The following is a 22,331-nucleotide window of genomic DNA, read 5'->3' as shown; positions in this document are numbered from 1 at the left end:
AAACAGTCGGAGTTCAACACGCTGCTATGACCCTTAGTTCGCTACCAAGATTCATGGAAAGGGGTCTGACGTTGCAGTGCCATTTTAAGTGCATTTGTGGTGGGAGCTGAAGTTGATGCATTTGTCCGCATTACCTTTACCTTTACTAGATTATTAATATTTCTATATGTGATGTGCACATTGTGAGACATGATATAAAATATATTTTATAGATATATATGAAAATATAAAACACAACCAAACAAAGCCCTTTAAATTTTTAGTTTAAAAATGATCAATCAATTATGAAAATAGTTGCTGAATAATTTTGTGTCAACAGGTCACGTGACCAAGCTGTTTTTTTTCCTTTTCTGAATATACAGGATGTGTTCGTGCGTGTGTGTGTGTGTGTGTGAGACATCATCGAAGCAGGAATCAGAAACGTTGCGTGACAACATTTTCACACCGCTTAGTGTTGCATGACAAGCTGTGACCACACACACGCACACGCGCACATGCGCGCACAAACACGCGCACAAACACACACACACACACACACACATACACACGCACACAGGTTTTAAGCTGAAACAAGAACAAAATGTATTTCAATCTTCAGTTAGTTTTGATAACAACATTCCCCATCAGCTAATTAATTAGTTAATGTCCCAACGGGAAACCTGTTTACATGTTCACATGAGGACATGAATATTGTTCAAAGACAGACTTGAAAAATGGTGAAACTGTCTGCAAACAGCAGCTGATCAGAGCTGATTCCGTTGTTTTTAATGGGACAGTTTGGCTGAATGTGAACAAATACTGGCTAAAATAAAAACGTTTACACATCCACACGGTAAACAGTGTTGTTCCTCAGCAGGTTTAACTGACCTGAGATCAGACTGACTCTCTCATTAACATTAGTCCTCATATACTGAGCTCATATAATTATCATACATGGTAAGCAACTGTAAGTACATTTACTGCAGCACTGGGACAGTCTGAAAAACTGTGGAGTTGTCCTTTAAGGTCAGGGTTTCTGTTACTGTGTAGGGGGTTTTGGCTGAGGTCATTCAGGGTTAGTCTGAATGAATGAAAGTCAATGTACTGTCCTCACAACAGGTGGAGGTGCACATGTGTGTGCCTGTACTTGTATGTCTAGCTTTGTGAGGACGAGTTTGCATTATATAGAACGAGGACATGTTGTCCAGTCCTCACACCTTCAGAGCTCAGTTTGAGGGTTCAGATCTGGTTTTAGGGTTCAGGTTAGAATCAGGTTTTGATCGGAGTTCGGGGTAAGGGTAAGGGGCTAGGTAGTGATTTATGTGAATAAGGGTCCTCAAAAAGGTACAGATAAAAATGTGTGTGTGTGTGTGTGTGTGTCTGTGTGTGTGTGTGTGTGTGTGTGTGTGTGTGTGTGTGTGTGTGTGTGTGTGTGTGTGTGTGTGTGTGTGTGTGTGTGTGTGCGTGTGTGTTACCCTTCTAAAAGCAAGCGAAAAAAAACTGAAAAGAGGACACAGTGTTCAGCCTGCAAAACCACAGAAACCTCACTCCTACTACTACTACTACTACTACTAATACTACTTCTACTACTGCTACTGCTACTACTGCTGCTACTACTGCTACTGCTACTACTGCTGCTACTACTACTACTACTACTACTACTGCTACTACTACTACTGCTACTACTACTGCTACTACTACTACTACTACTACTACTGCTGCTACTACTACTACTGCTGCTACTACTACTACTGCTACTACTGCTACTACTGCTACTGCTAATACTACTACTACCGATACTACTACCAATTTTTTTTAGGGCTTCAGTCTTTCAAAGTAAAGGACAATTGAAGGATCTCTGATTGATCCAGGTTCATGCGCTGGTGTGTTTTCAGTTTGGAGAGTTAATGATGTTTGAAAAGCAACTGTGAAACCAGTTGGGCTGCTCCTCCCCTTTGCGTAACTTCTGATTTGACTGTCTCTGAACGTCACTCTGTGGTTTAACCGACACAAAGTTAACGAAGCTCCAAGCTGCGAGAAGCTGCCGAGACAGAGAGACGACTGACTGTAAGTACGCACCTGTATTTGTCTGTCTGTCTCTGTCTTTAGAGTTTTATAAGAACAGATTCTCTTTATTTCATGTATGAATGAGACTGAGCAGACCTGCAGCAGTTAAACTGAGATTTTCTGAACAACCCTGACATAAACAACGTGTTGGAGACAAACAGTGTCCTGTTGTAGACTATGAACACGTTAACCCTTTTGATCTGATGTGTGATTTGTCTGTAAAGGGGAGAATTAAACAGTAAACTGGCTCTCTTTAAAATTGATGCAGTAAAAGGTACAATATTTACTCTGAGTCTACTGCAGTAGAAGTAAAAAGTAGCAGAAAATGGAAATACTCAAGTTAAGTACAAGTAACTCACAACTGTACCACAGGAAAGTACTTTAGTAAAGTATAAATTATAATATATATTTTACAGATTAAATTATAAAACCACTGATTCATTGATATAAATGCTGTCAGCTGACAAACCTTGTATCTCCAAATTGACATGCTCTGTCAAGTGTTTATAGTATTGAGTTGTACTGAGGTCGGCAGAAAATAAAAGGAGTAAAAGCAGTAAAGCCTCAGGGTCACAGTGCTTCAGTCAAGGCACGGGGGGGTTACCAGCAAAGTGCGCCGCTGGTTTAAATGCGACGAACACAAACCGAAACGAGGTGATGCAACACCGAGACAGACCAACGGCAGCAAGGAGAGAAGGAGAGGAGGAGGTAGAAGAGGGAGAGGAGGAAGTAGAGGAGGTAGAGAAGGAGAGGAGGAGGTAGAGGAGGAGAGGACGTAGAGAAGGAGAGGAGGAGGTAGAGGAGGAGAGGACGTAGAGAAGGAGAAGAGGAAAAGAGGAGAGGAAGAGGTAGAGAAGGAGAGGAGGAGGTAGAGAAGGAGAGGAGGAGGTAGAGAAGGAAAGGACGTAGAGAAGGAGAAGAGGAAAAGACGAGAGGAGGAGGTAGAGAAGGAGAGGACATAGAGAAGGAGAAGAGGAAAAGAGGAGAGGAAGAGGTAGAGAAGGAGAAGAGGAAAAGAGGAGAGGAAGAGGTAGAGAAGGAGAGGAGGAGGTAGAGAAGGAGAGGACGTAGAGAAGGAGAAGAGGAAAAGACGAGAGGAGGAGGTAGAGAAGGAGAAGAGGAAAAGAGGAGAGGAGGAGGAGGAGAGGAGGTTGTTGTTGGAGAAGCTGCTGTTTGTCCTGAACCGGGTTGTTGGTTTGTTTCCTGTGAAGGTCACTGAATGACTTCATCGATATAAACAAGAATCTGATCACATGACCTCCATGGATGACACCATGAACATTACGACATTCACCACTGAGGTAACAAATGATGATTGTTGATTATCAGTCATTGATCAGTCTGCTCGTTTTATTTTATCATAATTTGATTGATTAATTGATCAGTTTTACTCAGACTGTAGCTCATTAAAAACGTCTTGGGAATATGAGATTTTAGTATGAAAACAGTCTGTAAGGTACAGCCACAGCAAGTGTGTTCAGGTGTGTCGTCTCTTCCTGTCAGGACCTGTCCTCTATCAGCCCCTCGCCCACCACTGATGAGGACTACTATGACTACCAGGACCTGCTGTGTGACCGGGCGTCGGTGCGGGCGTTCAGGGGTTGGTATGAGCCACCGCTCTTCTGGATGATCGCCCTGGTGGGCGGAGCTGGGAACCTGACTGTGGTGTGGATCTTCCTGAACTTCCGGCGGCGGTTGAAGACCATGTCGGACGTGTACCTGCTGAATCTGGCAGTGGCCGATCTGCTGTTTCTGTTCACGCTGCCGCTGTGGGCGGCTGAGGCATCCCACGGCTGGAGCTTTGGCTCTGCCCTCTGCAAGCTGAACTCCGCCCTCTACAAGGTGAACCTGTTCAGCAGTACGCTGCTGCTCACCTGCATCAGCGTCGACCGCTACGTCGTCATCGTGCAGACCACCAAGGCGCAAAACTCACAGGTGGAGCGCCGCCGCTGCAGCCGGCTGGTGTGTATTGGGGTATGGCTGATGGCCCTGTTGCTCGCCATGCCCGAGTTTGTGTTTGCCACCACCACAAACGTGGAGTCGCAGCTGTACTGCAGGATGTTGTTCCCTGCTCACCTGGGCAACCGCACCAAGATCCTGGTCCTGTCACTGCAGGTGAGCATGGGCTTCTGCCTCCCCGGCATCATAATGGCCTTCTGCTACAGTGTCATTATCGCCACGCTGCTCAAGACCCGGAATTTCCAGAGGCACAAGGCCATGCGCGTCATCCTGGTGGTGGTGGTAGTGTTCATCGTGTCGCAACTGCCCTACAATGGTGTGCTGGTGATGGAGGCAGCGCAGGCCTCCAACATGACCATGACGGACTGCAAGGAGATGAAGCGCTTCAACATGGTGGGACAGGTGCTGAAGAGTGTGGCCTACATGCACGCCTGCCTCAACCCCTTCCTCTACGCCTTTGTGGGCGTGCGTTTCCGCCAGGATGTGCTGCAGCTCCTGCGCTGCTGTGTCCAGCCGCAGACCATCAAGAGTCAGCTGAGTAAGACCAGCAGGAGTCCACTGAGCTCGACCCGAGCCTCTGTGATGTCAGACAGCGACACCTCGCAGGTCCTGTCCCTGTAAAGACACACAGCTGCATTGCTCCCTCACCACTCCCCCATCACTGCCTCATCACTCCCCGGTCACTCCCTTATTAATCCCTGATCACTCCCCTCACACTTTATCCAGCCTCACTTCAATTTAGCTTCAAGCTGCTTTAATATCTGGAAACATCTGATGTGCCTGCTTACGCAATTTAGAGACTTTTCACCGAAATTCCGACCAACAGGTAAGAGATGAGAGTTCAAACCACAAAACTGTTCGCTTGGAATCAAAAAGATTTCAGGCCATGAATGTATAATTTTCACATCTTAAAACTTATTTCCAGAACCGTTTCCATTACCTTTTCCAGGACTTCCTCAGGATTTTCTTAGGACTTTCTCAGGACTTTTTCAAGACTGTGGCTAGGACCTGCTCTGGACATTTTCCAGAAATGTTTCCAGGACTTCCTAGGACTTGCTTGTATATAAAATGTGAAATTCTTGTCAGCCACAAACTGTGATTTTTGGCTGTTGTTATTGGAGAGCATTGGCTCATGTGATCTCTGTTTTCCTCATGTTGACTGTCTTGCATCTTCCCGTTTGAACACAAAATGCATCAAATGAAGGAAGTAAGGAGGAACCTTAAACTAAGCCAACGCTGTGTCTCTGTCAGATCATGTGAATTATCTCTGTTTACGTGTTAAATGATAAACATTGAAGAGTGTGTAAAACATGCAGACATGTGAGTCCTGGCGTGAAAAACAGGAGGAAGTTGAACAAAGACAGCTTCACAGCCGTTTCTTCACATCCTTCCGCCTCTCATCCTGTTTTTGTTTTCACTCACTTTGTTCTGTAAAAATGTATAAGCTGACTGGAACCAGAGTAACACACAGAACCAACATTTGTACCTTTAATATTTATTTCTGGTCTAATTATTTCTATAAGTTGTAAAACGGTTTGAGGAAAGAGTCCAAAGACAGTTTGGGTTTTTCAAATAAGTTAAATAAATCAAAATGTCATCTGCAAAGAAATTAAGTTTATAAAGAAGCTTGGACCAAAATTTATCACTTTGATATTTCTTTTTCTATTTTTTTCTTTGGTGAAATACATAGTGGTGTAATGTAATTGAGTACATTTACTCAAGTACACATATGGGGTACTTGTACTTTACTTGAGTATTTTCTTTTCATGCAACTTCATACTTACACTGCAGTAAACTTCAGACTGAAATATTGTACTGTTTATTGTACTATATTAATTTTACAGCTGTAGTCACTTTACAGTTTCAGTTTTTTAATACAAAACATAAAATATGATGCTTTGTTATAAATTTAATTAGTCAATTGACAGAAAATAAACTGGCAACTATTCTGATAATGGCTGGAGTAATTTTAATGTAAAAAAAATATCAAACTTAGGTTCCACCTTCTCAGATGTTAAGATTTGCTGCTTTTTCTTTTAATTATTAAAATTTTTCTTTGAATTATGTAATTAATATTTCTCTCTATTTTCAGAATTTCTACACACAAAACAACAACACTGAAAATAATCGTCTGATTAATCCATAATGAAAACAATCATTAGTTGCAGACCTACAGGAAGCAGTAAAAGAGTAGCTCCACATCAACCAGCTACAACAGTAAAAGGCTGTTTACACACTGATGCATCAGTATAATAATATAACGATATAATATAAAACGGTGAAACAGTCACAGGGACATTTTTCTGAATTGAGTACTTTTACTTTGAAAACTTTAAGGACGTTTCCTGATTATAATTTCATACTTTTACTGAAGTAATATTTTCGATGCGGGACTTTTACTTTGTCCTGTCCTGCCCCCTGGGTCATGTTTTCATTCAGTTCCTTGCAGTATTTCCTGTTTTATTTTGTTGTCAATAACTGCCCCTCTCGTTGCAGATTCTACTTCCTGCTCTCACGTTTCCCGCCACTGTGATTGTCTGCCCCGCCCTAATGTGTTGCACCTGCGTCTCATGTCTCCCCTCTCCTAGTGTGTTCAGTCTCTGTGCTTCCTGACCTTTCTGCCAGTTCGTCTTTGTTCCCTGTGACAAACGTTCCAGCCACTTTTCCTAGTGTTGAGTCTTCCTGGTTTGTTTTTGACCAGTTTTTGGACCTCACCTTGGCCTCATCCCTTTTGCTTTTGTCTGCTTGAGTGTTTACCCACCTGTTTTTCAGTAAAGACTCTGATTTTTGGAACCCTGTTTTGACTCCTGAGTCATGCTTTTGAGTCCTCTGCTTTCTGGTTACCAGTTGTTACAGTACGAACTGGCCACTATGGACTCAGCCGACTCGGCCACCTTGAAAGCTGCCATTCAATCTCAAGGCAGACAGTTTCAACGCCATGAAGAGCAGCTTATCTCTGTTTACCATGTTGTGAAGGAGCTCAAAGAACGTCATGAACGCTTCCAGTCCTCCATCAGCAGCCACATTAACAATCGGCTCCAGCAGATGATAGGCCTGCTGGATTCCCCTGGTTCAATGGCTCCAGCCACCGAGCCCTCTCCTGCTCCAGCTCCGTCTCCGGTCATTGACCCTCCACAGACTCCTGCTTCCACTCTGTCACCAGCTCCCATCCTACAACTTTCCAGACCTGAGCAGTTTTCAGGAGATGACAACTGCTGGTCCTTCCTGGTTCAGTGCAGGTTGCACTTCATGATGCAGGCTGCTGCTTTCCAAACAGAATGAGCCATGGTAGCATACATCATCTCCCACATTTCCTGCCAAGCAGAGGCCTGGGCGACAGCGGGGTGCGCCAGAGATTCTCCCATCTGTTCTTCTGTGGAGCTCTTCACCAACACCCTGTGCAAGATACTCAATCACACCACTGTGGGACCTGAGGAAGCACTCACCATCATAGGTCTGCACCAGGGCAGTCACCAGGTATCCGACTATGCCATAGAGTTAAGCACCTTACCAGCAGACAGTGGCTGGAACATCCCATCTCTTCTTGTTGCTTTCCAACGCAGACTCTCTGAAACCATAATGGGGACCAGTTTGTGTCCTTAGAGCGCCCATCGGAACTGGATTCTTTCATTGCCCTCGCCATTAAGATTGCTAATTGCTTAAGGGAATGAGAGAGAGAGAGATGCAGGTATGCCAGTGCTCCACCTGTCCAGATGGGGCCCGCCGGCAACAGGTATCCACCTTGACGTTCATCTCCACGACACACTCAGTCCTGTGTCCACAGTGCCTCCCGTTGCTCAGGAGGAACCCATGCAGCTCGGTCGTGCCAGACTCACTCCCGAGGAACAACAGCGCCGCCTTCGGGAGGGCCAATGCATCTACTGCTCGCAGTTGGGCCATTTTATGGCGGCGTGTCCAGTAAAAGACCTGGCTCGCCAGGGCACTGGTTAGCCAGACAACTTCCTCTGTTTTCCCTTCTCGTCTTCTGATTCTCCCGAACCTCCTGAGTGTCAGTTAACCCCTGAGTCTGCTGACGCTGAGTATCCAGATCTGTCCAAAGTTCCCCTCTGCTATCATGATCTTTGAGAAGTTTTCAGCAAGTCCCGTGCCATTTCCCTTCCTCCTCACTGTAAACCCGTCTGCACAAGTGACCTGCTGCCGGGGGCATCTACACCTAGAGGGCACCTCTACTCTATATCTGCTCCTGAGAGGGAGTCCATGGACAAATAAATCTCTGCCTCATTGGAAGCTGGTTTTATTCGCCCATCAGCTTCACCTGATGGAGCCAGCTTCCCTTTTGTGGATTAGACAAATCATTTCACCCCTGCATTGACTATCGTGGACTCGACAACATCACCATCAAAAACAGGTACCTCCTCCCTCTTATATCTTCAGCCTTTGAACTGCTACAAGGTGCTAAGATCTACTCTAAATTTGATCTAAGAAATACTTATGATCTAGTGAGAGTAAGGGAGAGGGATGAACGGACTACTGCTTTTAACACACTGAGTGGGCATTATGAGTACCTTGTAATGGCATTTGGATTAAGTAATGCGTCAGTAGTGTTTCAGGCGTTGGCTAACAATGTGCTTTGTGATATGCTTAACCAGTTTGTTTTTGTTTATTTGTAAGATATTATCATTTTCTCTCCTGATCAGCAAAACCAAATCAAACCAGTCCACCAAGTTCTGCAGCGTCCCCTGGATCACCAGCTCTTTGTGAGTTTCAAGCGCCCACAGTCTCATTCCTGGGTTTCAGGGTCCTTCAAGACTGGACCATGCTAAGGTCAATGCAGTGGCTGATTGGTCTGCACCCTCTAATAAGAAAGAACTGCGATTTCTAGGGTTTGCCAACATTTACAGATGCTTCAAAACAAATTTCAGCTCTGTTGCCGCCCCTTTACATGCACTAACCTCATCTCATGTCAAGTTCCAGTGGTCCCCCCCAGGGCTGAACAAGCCTTCCAGAAACACAAGACAATGTTTTTGCCTTCCTCTGTACTGACCTGTCAGTAAAGACATTGATCTCTGAAACCCTGTTTTTGACTAGTGAGTCGTGCTTTTGAGGCCTATGCTTTGTGAGTACCTGTTATATTAAAGTGTGGTATTAGTACTATTACTTTAATAGTAAAGGATCTGGGTACTTCCTCCATTAATGGAAATGGGGCAGCTCTGTCTTTTCTTCTTCTCCAGGGCTGTTTTTAGTCACAGATTAGCTGGAGTTGAAACATAGAGGAGGAAAGAATCTTTTGTAATAAATGTCAATCTCCTGATCTACATTTAAAGTATGTCACTGATGTCTGCTGTGCCTTTTACATTGTTAAAAAACATTAAACTAAAGAGCTGATGGTGAGAGGAGACTGCAGACAGACTGACATAGGAATGGAAAAAAGGGAAGGAACCGTACCCTCTTGGGTTCGTCAGGTTGATTCCAGTTAGTATAAAACGTGTTGATTCATTCTTGTTTTTAATGACATCAACCGTCAGCAGACAGAAAAAGAAGAAGTTGACTTTTTCTGTGTTTTTGACTGTCTGTGTTTAGATATTTTCTGCAGGTCATCAGATGGTGTGATGGGAACAAACACTTGGGTTAAAAAACAAAATGTGGCAAAAAGGGAAGTGAAACTCGCGAGGAGAGGACGATACTGCTTTGCGTTCTCGTTTCTCTCCTCCTGTCACTTTTCTGCAGGTATTTCTGCCCCTGGTGAGTCTGGATCTGTGACTGCAAACCACCCACTGCTTCAATTATTATGATTATCATCTATTATTATATTTATTTTTATTAGTATTCATCCTGTTATTAGTCTCATCATTGTTACACATCTTTTTTTTTTTTTTTTTTTTAATACGTGTGCTGTTCTCTCTCTCTCTCTTCCCCTCCCCCCCCACCCACCCAAAAATGGCTGGTCAAGGCAGACCCCCACCACCCTCTTACAAAATTCATTTAAATAGAATTATGATGTAAAATATTAATAATACAATAAACTTTATTTATAAAGCACTTTTCAGAGGTTACAATGTTCTTTACATGGGAAAATCAAGATAAAACAATTCACGACTAAAACATCAGCCCACTAAAAGTACAGAGATGTAAAAAAAAAATCCAATAAAAATATATAATGTTGAGATTTTTAAGAAAAGCGAAGCAATCAAATAGAAAAGATAAAACCTATTGGAAACCAAAGTAAAACAATAACATTAGTAAGCTAAGTTTTAAAAAGTGATTTAAAAGATCTTCAGGCAGAGAGTTCCAGAAACATGAGCACTGATTACAGACCAGCACCACGACTAACCCATGAAACCTGTGAGAGTTTCAGAGAAACCGACAGAAACACTGAGCCGATGACAGCCTCAGAACTAATCGACAACAATGGAGAAAACTGAACAAGTAAAACCACAAAGATTTAGTCAAATCAAAGTGTGTCTCCGACCCGTCTGACTTCACAGAGGTCGAGGAATGTGAGTATTTCACTAAAGCGCCACGACTAATAAACAGGTAACTGTTTATTGATCTGTCTCTTTTGCCATCAGGGAGAATGGGACAAAACCAGAAGTGACGCTCACATGTTGCTTGGATCTATAAGAACGGAGCAGTCACAGCCAGGTGTGATAGTTCACGTTGTTCTGAGGGGCTTATTGATCTGTTGACTTGACAGACCCATCCGTTCAGTGAAGGGTCTCTCAGACAGAGGAGTTACTGCTGCATCTGCTCACCAACACTCTGATTGGGTGGCAGCTGATCCTGCAACCTGCAGCATCTACCACAGTCTGCAGCCAACGCCTGCTGTCATCTCACCACACGGCCAAACGGAGCAGGTGATAGCTTAAAACGCAGAAAATAACTCTGACACCCACCTCGCCCTTATTACTTTGTGTTTAATTATACTCTAGTCTGTTTGCTCTTGGGGAAGCACAGCAGAACGTCTAGTCATGCTGGGACTTTCCCTTATTGATTAATGGACCTGGAAAGAAGGGGACGACTAATTTTTGTTTTTCTCTGCATATACTGACTATCTATTTTTCCTGCCCCTAACATTAGGCAAACCTACTGCTGCTGTACGAGCTCATGTGCTGCCCCTGACCTGGTCTGTGTTTATGTTGCTACTAAAACAATAAACTAAAGTTTAAAAAAATAGAGGAAATCATACACAATAAGGGCGGCACGGTGGTGCAGTGGTTGGCACTGTGGCCTCACAGGGTTCGAACCTCGGTTCGGCCTGGGTTCTCTCTCCGCACGTTCTCCCCGTGCCTGCGTGGGTTTCCCCCAGTCCAGAGACATGCAGGTTAACCTGCGACTCTAAATTGACAGGAGGTGTGAATGTAGGGACCCTGACCGGTTGTTTGTCTCTACGCCTCTGCCCATTGATGGACTGGAGACCTGTCCAAGTGTATCCTGCCTCTCGCCCAGTGTCAGCTGGGATTGGCTCCGGCCCCCTCTGCAACCCTCGAAACGGATAAATGGTGAAGCTGATGGAAGGACGGTTCACAATAAGAGACGGTTTAGCTGAATACTTTCGTAAAGGTTGTTTGTTGTCTCAGAGCAGATAATCAGCCTGAAGCTGACGCTTGTCTAGTCTGTCTGTTTTAAAAAAATGTATTTTAATATTATTTTATTCTTCTATTTAACCTTTATTTAACCAGCAAGTCTCTTAAGATAAATTACGGCTTTTGCAAGAGACCTGTCCAAAGTGTCACATAGTCAGATAAGAACATGCACCATTTATTTACAACAATCACATACAACACAACACAATAGGACCTGAGAGAGAGAAAACTGTTTAAAGTAACAACATCCTAATGAAACATGTTTTAAAGCTGATGCTTGAATGTCTGATATGAAGTTTATCTTGTAAATGATCCTAAACTCAGAGCAACAGCTTTACCAAGTTTTCCGGGGTTGCGAGCGGACTGTCGACCGCGTGGCCTGGCAGATGTTAGAAACTTGAGCGAGTATTTGACGGAGTACAACTTGTATAAATGACAGTGATGAGTTTTTTTTGCTCTGCCTGCACACACAGGGTGTCACCATCGTCTACAACCGTTAGAAACGGGGACTGACCCAGTTTTTTCTTGCTGCAGAGGTCATCACGGTCACACGCTCAGCTGTGGCAGCGAGCTGAAACAGTCGAACCATTATCAGATCCGATGCTAAATATCCGCGAGCCTCTCTCTGCAGCAACACAGACTCGATGTCTGAAAGCACCAGCAGTGTCAATCCTGGTGGCTGACTGGTGGAGAGGAGGGGCAGGTGTGTTGGCAGGTGAGAATCAGCTGATGTGGAAAGGCCGGGGAGTTTGAGAGCACCTGGTGGACCGGTGGACAGGTGTCAGGATGGAAAGACCTGGACGGACAGGCATAACATGTCCTCATCATTTGTCCTTTCATTGAAAAAGTGCAGACCTGTCAGTTTAAGCCTGACATCTGTCCGTGGTCTTCTGTAACAAAGGAAACACATTGGACACAGTTTTATCAGTTTGAAACCACGCAAGGGAATCATTTGAGGAGAGATGTTTATGAACCTGATGCTGAACTGATAATTTTTCAGACATCTGATACAGAAAATGATTTATTCCTTTTTTCAAATCTGGTTAAATCCATCTGCTCAGAATCTGTGACTAAACACAGATATATTCCTTCATGCAAAGCTCACATAACCTAACTAATTATTTCTTTATGCGGTGTAACAACAGTGTTTTGTCAAATGTTTAAAAGGAAAAGGAAAAAAATAAAGGAAAAAAGGTCATTTTTCAGTTATTTTTACACAAACAATAGTGGATTCTGTGGAACCTCAAAGAGTGAAGTAAAGTCAAATTAATAAATGATTATCATCAGTATTATATTTCTGTGAGTGATTTAACAATCGGTGTTTTACAGTAACAGTTGTCAGACTGATGCAGCTGTGCTGAGAAAGTTTTTGTTCTTCATGGTTCAGACCAGACAGAAGTCTGTTAGAGCTGTTGGGAAAGTTTCCCCGCTGCTTCGACATTAACCACTTCCTGCTGAGATTGACAGAACAAATCTGAAATTGTTTGTGACAGTAAATCTGGGGACGAGGAGTTCACCTGAAAAGACCGACGACGTAGAGTTGAGGCATTTCCACTGGAACAACACCAACATCTGAGCAAACTGTTGTCATGGTGACATCAGGAAGCTGGTTGACTGTTTCTGTTCTGGTTTCATTCAGTCAAATAAAATTTGAACTTCACTGGAAACTGAAAAACAAACAACAGATGACTGTGTGTCTGTCTTTGTTAGGACCAATTTTACTTTTAAATGTACATATAGTGCATTGTGAGGACATGTCCTCATTGTGAGGACATTTCTGCATTGTGAGGACCTTTCCGCATTGTGAGAACATTTCTGCACTGTGAGGACATTTCGGTATTGTGAGGACATTTCTGCATTGTAAGGACAATTCTGCATTGTGAGGACATTTTGGCTGGTCCTCACAGCTTTGGCTGTCTGTTTAAATCTGTTTCAGATTGGGTTTTAAGGTTCGGGAGTCGCCTGCAGCCGTTCTAAGTTAAGCATTTAGCGAGTGGAGTTTCATCGTCACTAAATTCAAAACAGACACACCTGTCGCTAAGACCGTGAAGTCTCGGTGACAGGTGTGTGGAATCAGAAACTCCTGACTTGAAAAGAAAACCAATAAGAATCCTGTCCATCACTTGAACTCACTTTATTGACACAACATTTCAGTCCATAGGCCTTCATCAGGCAAAAGTCATACAGGCCAATAGCAACATTTACACAGCACCAGACACATGGCGGCTTTCACCTGGAAAAAACCAGGAGATCGGAGATCGGCAACAACACCTCCAGTACGCATCTAAATGAAGTTCAATGAGCTCCAAGAATACAAAAAAAAAATAGATACCGAGCTCTTACAACTATAATCATACATAATAAATGTGCCAATATTTGAGCAGATTGGTTCACATAATACGATAGGGCCCTCAGTCCTATATTACAGCATATAGCCTGTAATCTCTTAAAGGTAGAAAAGGCAGTAAAGGCAATCTAAGGATGCGCTAAAGAGCTGGTAATTTAATGACGTGAGTACAAGCGAAGGGCAGCGTTTGATGCTTTGGTTTTAGGACACATCACTAAACTAAAACAGGCTGCACCACACAAACCACATCTTACGCAGAGATTAGCTGATACTACATATTTCCAACTGAAGTGGTGTAAGAGCTTTTTAAAAAAAATAAAAAGCATCAACTGCTCACTGACTCGAAGCCACAAAATTATTTCAGCAGGACATCACCTTTTGAAACGAAATATTTACATCCACTAATTGACTGACAGGTGTATCTGTCACATACTGTTACACAACTGAATTAGCTAACTGACAGAGCTAACATTAGCATGCCAATGTATGACCTCTTTAGACCGAAGACTAAAGAGGTCACGTTGTTGACAATACTTGTCTAATAATGACGTAAACTGAGGTGTATATTGTACTTCACAAAAAAAAACATAATATCCCTCAAATTACCCAACGTGATGCTAATAATGTTGACTACCTGACCAAATACTGTTGGGTAGCTTAGCTTAATCAGATATTTCCCATTCACAGTTAACTCACAGATTTCTACATGAATGCAGATATAAATAAAACAAAGTCATACACTTATTTACAAACGATTGACAATTAAGTTATAATATATCATTTGCCCTCCTGAAAATGTTACGATCGAAGGTTATATTACAGCTCGTGAGGCCACGGTGACTTCCTGTTGACATACTTATGTTTGAATTCTTCAGCCTGATTTAGTGAATGGCCAGTTCGAACCTACTGGGTAGTTATTATGAACTTATGAAGGCTTTATGAAGAGCTGCTGCAGCACAACCTGTTAGTATAGAAAGACAAACTTGTGTGTGTGTGGGTCAGGGTCCTGTGACCTCTCTGCATGTTGGTTGTGTGTTTTGTGTGTATAGTGTATGTGTTTGTCTATATACAGTGTGTGACCTCTCTGTGTGTTTCAGGACTCTTCCTGACCCCCCCTCCACCCCTCCCCCTGCTGATGCAGCTGAAATCAGACTCTGTGTTTCCATGAGAACAAAGCCATCCTCTCTGCAGCAACACAAACACGTCCTGAACAAAGACGGCCATGTTTCCAGAACCCCGTCCTCCCATAAATCCCGGCTGCGAGCGGCTCTGAGCGGTTTGACACTGGGAGCCACTGAGCGCCATGCCTCTTCCACGACGCCGCTCATCCTTCCTGGGACAGCCGTCCTCCGAGCGCCCAGCCACCACCTCCTGCGGGAGGATCGGCTCGGCTAGCACTGCGGCCCCTCGTGGAGTCTTTGTGGGCTCCGCCCCCCCAGTTGGGGGCACCTCCACCCTGGGCACGCGGGTTTCCCGGCGGGCTCTGGGCATCAGCAGCGTGTTCCTACAGGGAATGAGAAGCAGCGCAGCCCCGGTCCTGCCACGGTCTGGGGACCGCACAGCGGGTCACGGAGCAGCAGCCGGACTGAACAGCTGCCTGATGGAGTACAGAGACAAAGTGAGAGCTCTGGAAACACTGAACCAGCAGCTGGAGGAACAAATACGACTCTGTCTGGACCGTAAGGCGTCCAGCGCCGGAGCCTGGGGACCACTCAGGAGGGAGTGGGAGGACGTCTACAGGCAGGTGAGTACAGGTGGAGGGAGGTGGTCTACAGACAGGTGAGGACAGGTGACGGGGGGACATCTACAGACAGGTGAGGACAGGTGGACTACAGACAGGTGAGGACAGGTGACGGGGGGACAACTACAGACAGGTGAGGAAAGGTGGAGGGAGGAAATCTACAGCCAGGTGAGGACAGGTGGAGGGAGGTGGTTTACAGACAGGTGAGGACAGGTGGAGGGAGGTGGTCTACAGACAGGTGAGGACAGGTGAGGGGGGGACATCTACAGACAGGTGAGGACAGGTGATGGGGGGACATCTACATACAGGTGAGGACAGGTGGAGGGAGGTGGTCTACAGACAGGTGAGGACAGGTGATGGGGGGACATCTACATACAGGTGAGGACAGGTGGAGGGAGGTGGTTTACAGACAGGTGAGGACAGGTGATGGGGGGACATCTACAGACAGGTGAGGACAGGTGATGGGGGGACATCTACATACAGGTGAGGACAGGTGGAGGGAGGTGGTCTACAGACAGGTGAGGACAGGTGACGGGGGGACATCTACATACAGGTGAGGACAGGTGGAGGGAGGTGGTCTACAGACAGGTGAGGACAGGTGACGGGGGACATCTACAGACAGGTGAGGACAGGTGGAGGGAGGTGGTCTACAGACAGGTGAGGACAGGTGGAGGGAGGTGGTCTACAGACAGGTGAGGACAGGTGGAGGGAGGACATCTACAGACAGGTGAGGACAGGTGGAGGGAGGACATCTACAGACAGGTGAGGACAGGTGGAGGGAGGACATCTACAGACAGGTGAGAACAGGTGGAGGGAGGTGGTCTACAGACAGGTGAGGACAGGTGAGGGGGGGACATTTACGTACAGGTGAGGACAGGTGGAGTGAACATGAACATGAGTCAGTGACTAAAACCCGGACTTTTCTTACCGTCCTTTGTGTGAACGAGTGAATGAGCGAAGCAGTGAATGAATGAGGGGCTCGGAAACAGCCTGAATTAGAGGCAGACGGTTGAAAACACGGACTCAACTTGGATCAGGTGCAAAAATGACCTCAAGCAGGTTTAATGCAACAAAGTACGATGACGCGCTCCTCAACAAACTCCACCGTTAAGACGGAGCACTTTGACTGTCCTGGATCGGTACCTCACGATGAGCTCCCAGACCCTCAGGGGCCCCAGAGCTCTCCTGTCCTCTTTGGTCGTTTAATGAAATGGAAATGTGGCAGTTTAGGTCCTGCAGTGTCCCAATCTCATGTCAGGTCAGGGTCTGATTTTTGAGCCGACATGGACGGCAAGTCCTTAAAGTGCTCAGACAGTAATTCAAAATTGGAACATGAGTCACAACGGGGCAAAGGCCCTGAGCAGATGAAGACCGTGTGATGTGATCAAAAGTGTAACCATAACATTACAGGAGGACCATGAATGTGTGGCGTTTCTCTCATTTCACACACCGTCCGACGAGGAAGTACCGAATCCACCACCTGTCTGAACCGCTTCACTTCACGTCTCAGGGGAATCCCCAAACCCCTGTGGGGAAGTGCGTTCGTGTTGCCGAGGTTACCAAAGCCATTATCGGCTCACACAGACTCTTAACGGTTGATGATGAGCGGACGATTTCCCGTCACAACCGCAGACCTGCCGTCACACAGTCCCGTGGTCGGGGGAGGGGTGGGGGGTCAGCGGGATCATCGTGTAGCCGGTGTTCAGGTGTCCTGTTATTGGCAAACAGAAGCGGAGGATCTGTAGAAACTGGAGATGAATGTGAGAATGTGAGCACAATGAACCTTGAGTCCCATTTAAATCAACCTTCTATGTTTAAACGACAGTCCGATGGGTCCGAGGTTTCTGAAGAACCCTTAAGCTTTGTTCACACTATATATGGTGGTTTAGGTCTGCCGTGTTCGGCCACGTTCCGTTCTAACGGTATGGTAAGTTCTGCTCGTACCCCACACCGTGGAACCACAGTCCCCAGGCAGTAGAGAAACAACGTGCTCCACCAGACACCAGATCCAGGACACGTGCGGTGAACCCTGAGACACCTGGTGTCAACTTTGATTTGATTTTATCTTTAGTTTATTGTATCATTAGCATGCCATTGTTTTGAGAAGATGAATCCCCAGGTAGAGATTAACATGAGTGAAGAATCCAAAGTACTTCTCTACAACATTAAATATCCGTCACATAATCAATCATCAGTAATCAGTCATCAATAATCCAGGAACAGCTGAGAAAAACACCCTGAGTTATTGACAGTCAGACACTCGGTTAATCTGCTTCAACGGCGTGGATGTGGTTTGTGTGATTGACGGCAGCGTCTCCACGGCAACAGCTGGCAAACTTTTTATCCCGCTCTGATTGTTCTAAACAGGTTGGACAAAATAACAGAAACACCTGTCAGTGTAACACAACAACACATACTCTGTCCTCCACGTGACCCTGCAGGTGAGCCAACACAAACTGGACCTTAGGACGAGCATGGAGGGGGATTTATACAGGACCGGATCAGACCGGGTTAGGTTTAACTGACTGTGTGTTTATACTGTATGTAAATGTACGGAACAATGTGCGTGTGTGTGCTGCCCCCTGCTGGCTGGAGCTGCTCTCAGTTCTCTGTTTCCCTGTGTTTTCTACAGGTCAGTGAAGCGATCCTGGATAACGCTCGTCTGATGCTGCAGACGGAGAACGTTCAGGCCAATGCGGAGGACTTCAAAGACAGGTGGGAGGTCTCACCGCGCACACGCACACACACGTTACACACATGAAGAAATACATAAGCAAAGTTAAGATGATACTTTCTAATAAGTTTCTGGATTTGGTGCCAACTACACCCTGGCCCGTAGGCCTGTTGGTGCGTTCAAGTCTACTGGCGCACAAGGAATCGACCCTTTTCTTCTCGCTGTGTCTGCTGATCCTGGTTTGGTTTTCTGACCTCACAGCTGCTTCAGACAAACCAGAACATTTAAGGGTTTTAAGCACAGCAGAATTTGCACGGTGGCCTGTATTTATCAAGCGTGTCAGAATCACTCCTAGAAATCGAACTGAAAGTTAAACTAGGACTAAACCCAGTCCTGGCACAGATCAGGACAGAGTTTTTGATGAAGCTCCCGGCAGGAGGAGGAGGAGTGAGACAGAACGAGACTTCTCTCTGACACAAACAAGTTCTTCTGTGGTTTGGACCTTGACATTGTTGTAAAAGTCAAAATGCAGCCCACACTGCAAACATCGCTTCTTTTTTCGGCGTCGGCGTTTTGTGCGCAGAAACGAGCAGCAGTGAATCTTCGGATGTGATAGCAATCGTGATTCTACGGGACACAGCAGCCGGTTTACGTTAAACCAGTTTAAACTGCAGCTCCGCTAAAGACAGAGCAACAGATGCATGAAGAAGAAACCAGTTTCTTATCTCCTGACAGTCACAGGTTTGGAGATGTCATCATAACAGACCTGAAACATGACCAAGTGTGTATACCGTGCAAAGAGGGAGGTGGCAGACAGGAGGAGGAGGAGGAGGAGGAGGAATAACGTCTACCTTTCTCATGCAGGTTCGAGAATGAGCAGCCGTTTAGGAAGGCGGTGGAGGAAGAGATCAGCTCTCTGTACAAAGTCATCGACGACGCCAACCTGACGAAAGCTGAGCTCGAGGAGCAGATGGAGAACATGAGAGCTGAGCTACGCAACCTGGAGCACAACCACGAGCAGGTCCCACCAAACTCTGTTCAAAAAACGTTCGATTTAACCTCAGATGTCTGCTCGGCAGAAAAATGGACTGAGGTTAAAAACCTCAGTATTTTAACACAAATAAGACTAAAAGTTTTTTATTAACATTAAACACTACAGACATAGTTTCATCCAGGGTCTCAACACATTCAATAAGTTAAGTATCGGAGGGGTGGAGCCACTGTATGGAGTCAGGAGTGTGCCATTGGAACATTTATAGACTTTTAGGTAGTTTCGTTATAACTAACTGAAAAAAAATCATTTAAAAGAATTGAATAACTATCTAACTATTCAATTTTTTATTTTCTCAAAAGGAATTGCAAAATTAATTTTATAAAGGCTTGAAATTTCTAGCAACAATGAAATAACATTCAGTAAAAAGAAATGTTTGTGTTTTAGTAGACAAAGTAAAAGATTGTTAAATTGGCTTTCAATATTCTGTCTATTAATGATAAATTAATAATTGAATCAAATTTAATTAAAGGGAACTTTATAACTAGAAAGATATGACAAAAAGCTAAATGGAAAAAAAATTCTTAAGACACAAAAATAAAAAGATTATATTTACCAACTGCTTTATAGTCTTTAGTTGATGAATTTGATTTTTAAAAAGCTTTTACATTTTACTTTATAACAAAAGGAGATTTGAAAAGCTTCTTAAAATTAATTTTGAACGAGTTATTTCTATTCAGTTTATAATTGTATTCTAATCTCTTAAAAAATGTCAACTCATCATTTGAAGATTAAATAACGAAACGTATTATTGTTATAGTTTATTACTGTCAGTAATGAGCCCAGTGTCTGTCTGTCTGTTGAAGACGAAGAAGAACAACCCGGTACCTTTTGGGGCAGATCGGGATCATTTACTAGGAATTTGAATTTTTTCCTCTGAAGTCTGGAGTGTGCTGTTTGACGATGGCCTTGGCAGAGGTCTGCGCTCTGCTGTGTGCCCTTCTAGTGTGTTTTGGCAGATTTAATGAACTCTTTGTTTGTTTCACTTTGAGTTTTACGGTGCATTTTTAAATGGCACTTTATTGTATGACGTTGCCACATATATATATTTTTTTAATTACTTGATTATAATTAGACACTAACACTATAACTATTACACTGGCACACTTCAGGCGCCATACAGCAGAGTCCGTTTGTCACCAATTTATTTTGAACAGTTTCAGGATTTTAAAATTTTGCCGACTTTTCAATTTTGTCTCATGAAGAATAAACTGAACTTTGTGTAAAATCAGTGAAATGTCACTTTAACAAGCTGAAGTCATGTGACCTGCGTACTTCCCGTCTGTCTGTCAATCCAGGATGTTCGAGTCCTCTACAGTCAGATGGCTGGACGCGAGGTGGACGAACCCGATGCTCCCATAGAGACCAGTCTGGACCAGATCCTGGACTACATCAGGAGCCACTGGGAGAAAGTGACGGAGAGGAACCGAGCCGAGACCGACAGCTACCAGCTGGAGTGTAAGGTGAGGATGACTCACCTGCACAGGCGTCCACACAGGCCGGGCTGTGTCTTTAAGGTGTGTTTAACGTCTCGGTGTGTGTGTGCCGCAGGAGGCCCAATGCATGAGCAGCAGACTGAGTCCTGAGGAGGAGCAGGTGGAGGCGCTGAAGTCCGAGTGTAACGACACCGGCTGTAAGATCCAGAGTCTGCAGGCCGAGACCGAGTCCATCAGAGCGCTGGTGAGACGCACACCGATCGATAACCTGATCAGTAACTACTTTCAGAAACATGTCATGGTCTCAAGGCTGTCTGTCTGCAGAAACGAGGTCTGGAGAACTCCCTGAGCGACGCCCGGCACTGGCACGACATGGAGCTGCAGAACCTGGGCTCGGTGGTGGCCAAGCTGGAAGCGGAGCTGGCCGACGTACACGGAGAGATCGAGCAGCAGCGTCGCGACTACGACACGCTGCTGAACAACAAGCAGCGTCTGGAGCAGGAGATCGGCATGTACCACGGCATCCTGGACGGGGAGGAGAGCCGCTTCCAGCCCATCGACACGTTGTGAGTCACCGCAGGACACCGACACTCACATCAACAATGACAATACCGACAACAGCAGCAGCAAAATACTAAATCAACCCACAAACACGTCATGATCTTTAACATCCTGTGATATGAAAATCTAAAAGCTCCTGCATCTGCACTGTAACTGTCACAATCACTGTCATTGAATTCATTCATTAAATTACCTGTCCAGGTGTTCAGGTCTGCACTCAGAGCCTGAGGGCGCTGCCAGTGCCTCTGCTGCTCCAGTCTTCAGGACTGACACTTCGGGACCTCCAGGTCCTCAAGGACAGTGATCCCTTTGGAGGATCTGAGGAGCAGACTGTAGCCCAGCAGAGACTCTCTGGATCTTTGTGTTTATTCAGACAGATGTGGACTCTGTAAGGTTGAACTGGTCTCTGCCGGAGGATTTTCTACCTGGTGATGTGTGCAGGTGTGAATGATACGGAGAACCTGCGGCAGGAAGTCCAGAGTGTGAGGCAGTGATCAACATGAGGCAGTGGAGTGTTTTTCTGCTGATAAAACAGCTGAATGTGACTGTAACGTATTGGAGATAACACAAGAGGTCCTCAGGTAAACCCTTTCCCAGGACAGGGCCTCAGAACCAGGCTGTAAGGCGTTCTGGGGTTCCGGAGCAGTGCAGCCCCAGATCAGACCCAACTAATCAACTGTTAAAGGAAAATTGCAGTATTTTTTGACCAGTCAAACTGCGACTTTATGAAAAACGTTTTCCTTACTGGCTCCGCATCCCGACTGTTTGAGTCAAGTTTATTTTGTTGCTACAGACAGAAAAAGCTGCAGCGTCTTGAAGTGAAAAACAGTTTCCGTGTTTGATCTGGACTCAGAGACGAATGATTTCAGGTTATGTGGAAGCTTTCAGAGGCTCACACTGCTCGTCTCGACATACAATGTTTGACCGGAGTCCGGTTTACTGAAACTCTACGAGAGAGGACAGAGAGTGCAG

General features: G+C 45.0%; 2 protein-coding genes across 4 annotated transcripts; both read left to right on the top strand.

Annotated features, from left to right (window-relative positions):
- Positions 1–1,941: 1,941 nt before the first annotated feature.
- On the top strand, positions 1,942–5,882 carry ccr9a (chemokine (C-C motif) receptor 9a). Of its 3 annotated transcripts, XR_005709032.1 has the most exons (4): positions 1,942–2,046; positions 3,258–3,347; positions 3,550–4,831; positions 4,955–5,882. XR_005709032.1 is itself a non-coding variant. In XM_040147468.1 (3 exons), the coding sequence occupies exons 2-3, from the start codon at positions 3,300–3,302 to the stop codon at positions 4,624–4,626; spliced, it is 1,125 nt and encodes a 374-aa protein (XP_040003402.1). In that variant the 5' UTR covers positions 1,942–2,046; positions 3,258–3,299; the 3' UTR covers positions 4,627–5,882. The 3 variants fall into 3 exon arrangements, 2 of the variants coding, with proteins under 2 accessions (XP_040003402.1, XP_040003403.1); XM_040147468.1 differs by having other exon boundaries at positions 3,550–5,882; XM_040147469.1 differs by lacking the exon at positions 1,942–2,046 and adding an exon at positions 2,927–2,987 and having other exon boundaries at positions 3,189–3,347; positions 3,550–5,882.
- Positions 5,883–15,199: 9,317 nt separating this feature from the next.
- bfsp2 (beaded filament structural protein 2, phakinin) lies at positions 15,200–22,060 on the top strand. The gene is made up of 7 exons (XM_040146387.1): positions 15,200–15,640; positions 18,270–18,352; positions 19,176–19,332; positions 20,661–20,825; positions 20,914–21,042; positions 21,123–21,364; positions 21,561–22,060. Exons 1-7 carry the CDS (start codon positions 15,200–15,202, stop codon positions 21,661–21,663), a joined length of 1,320 nt encoding a protein of 439 aa, XP_040002321.1. The 3' UTR covers positions 21,664–22,060.
- The last annotated feature ends 271 nt before the right edge of the window (positions 22,061–22,331 follow it).

Source organism: Xiphias gladius, chromosome 15, assembly GCF_016859285.1.
Source record: "Xiphias gladius isolate SHS-SW01 ecotype Sanya breed wild chromosome 15, ASM1685928v1, whole genome shotgun sequence".
Taxonomy (NCBI): domain Eukaryota; kingdom Metazoa; phylum Chordata; class Actinopteri; order Istiophoriformes; family Xiphiidae; genus Xiphias; species Xiphias gladius.
This window is presented reverse-complemented; position numbering and strand designations above follow the sequence as displayed.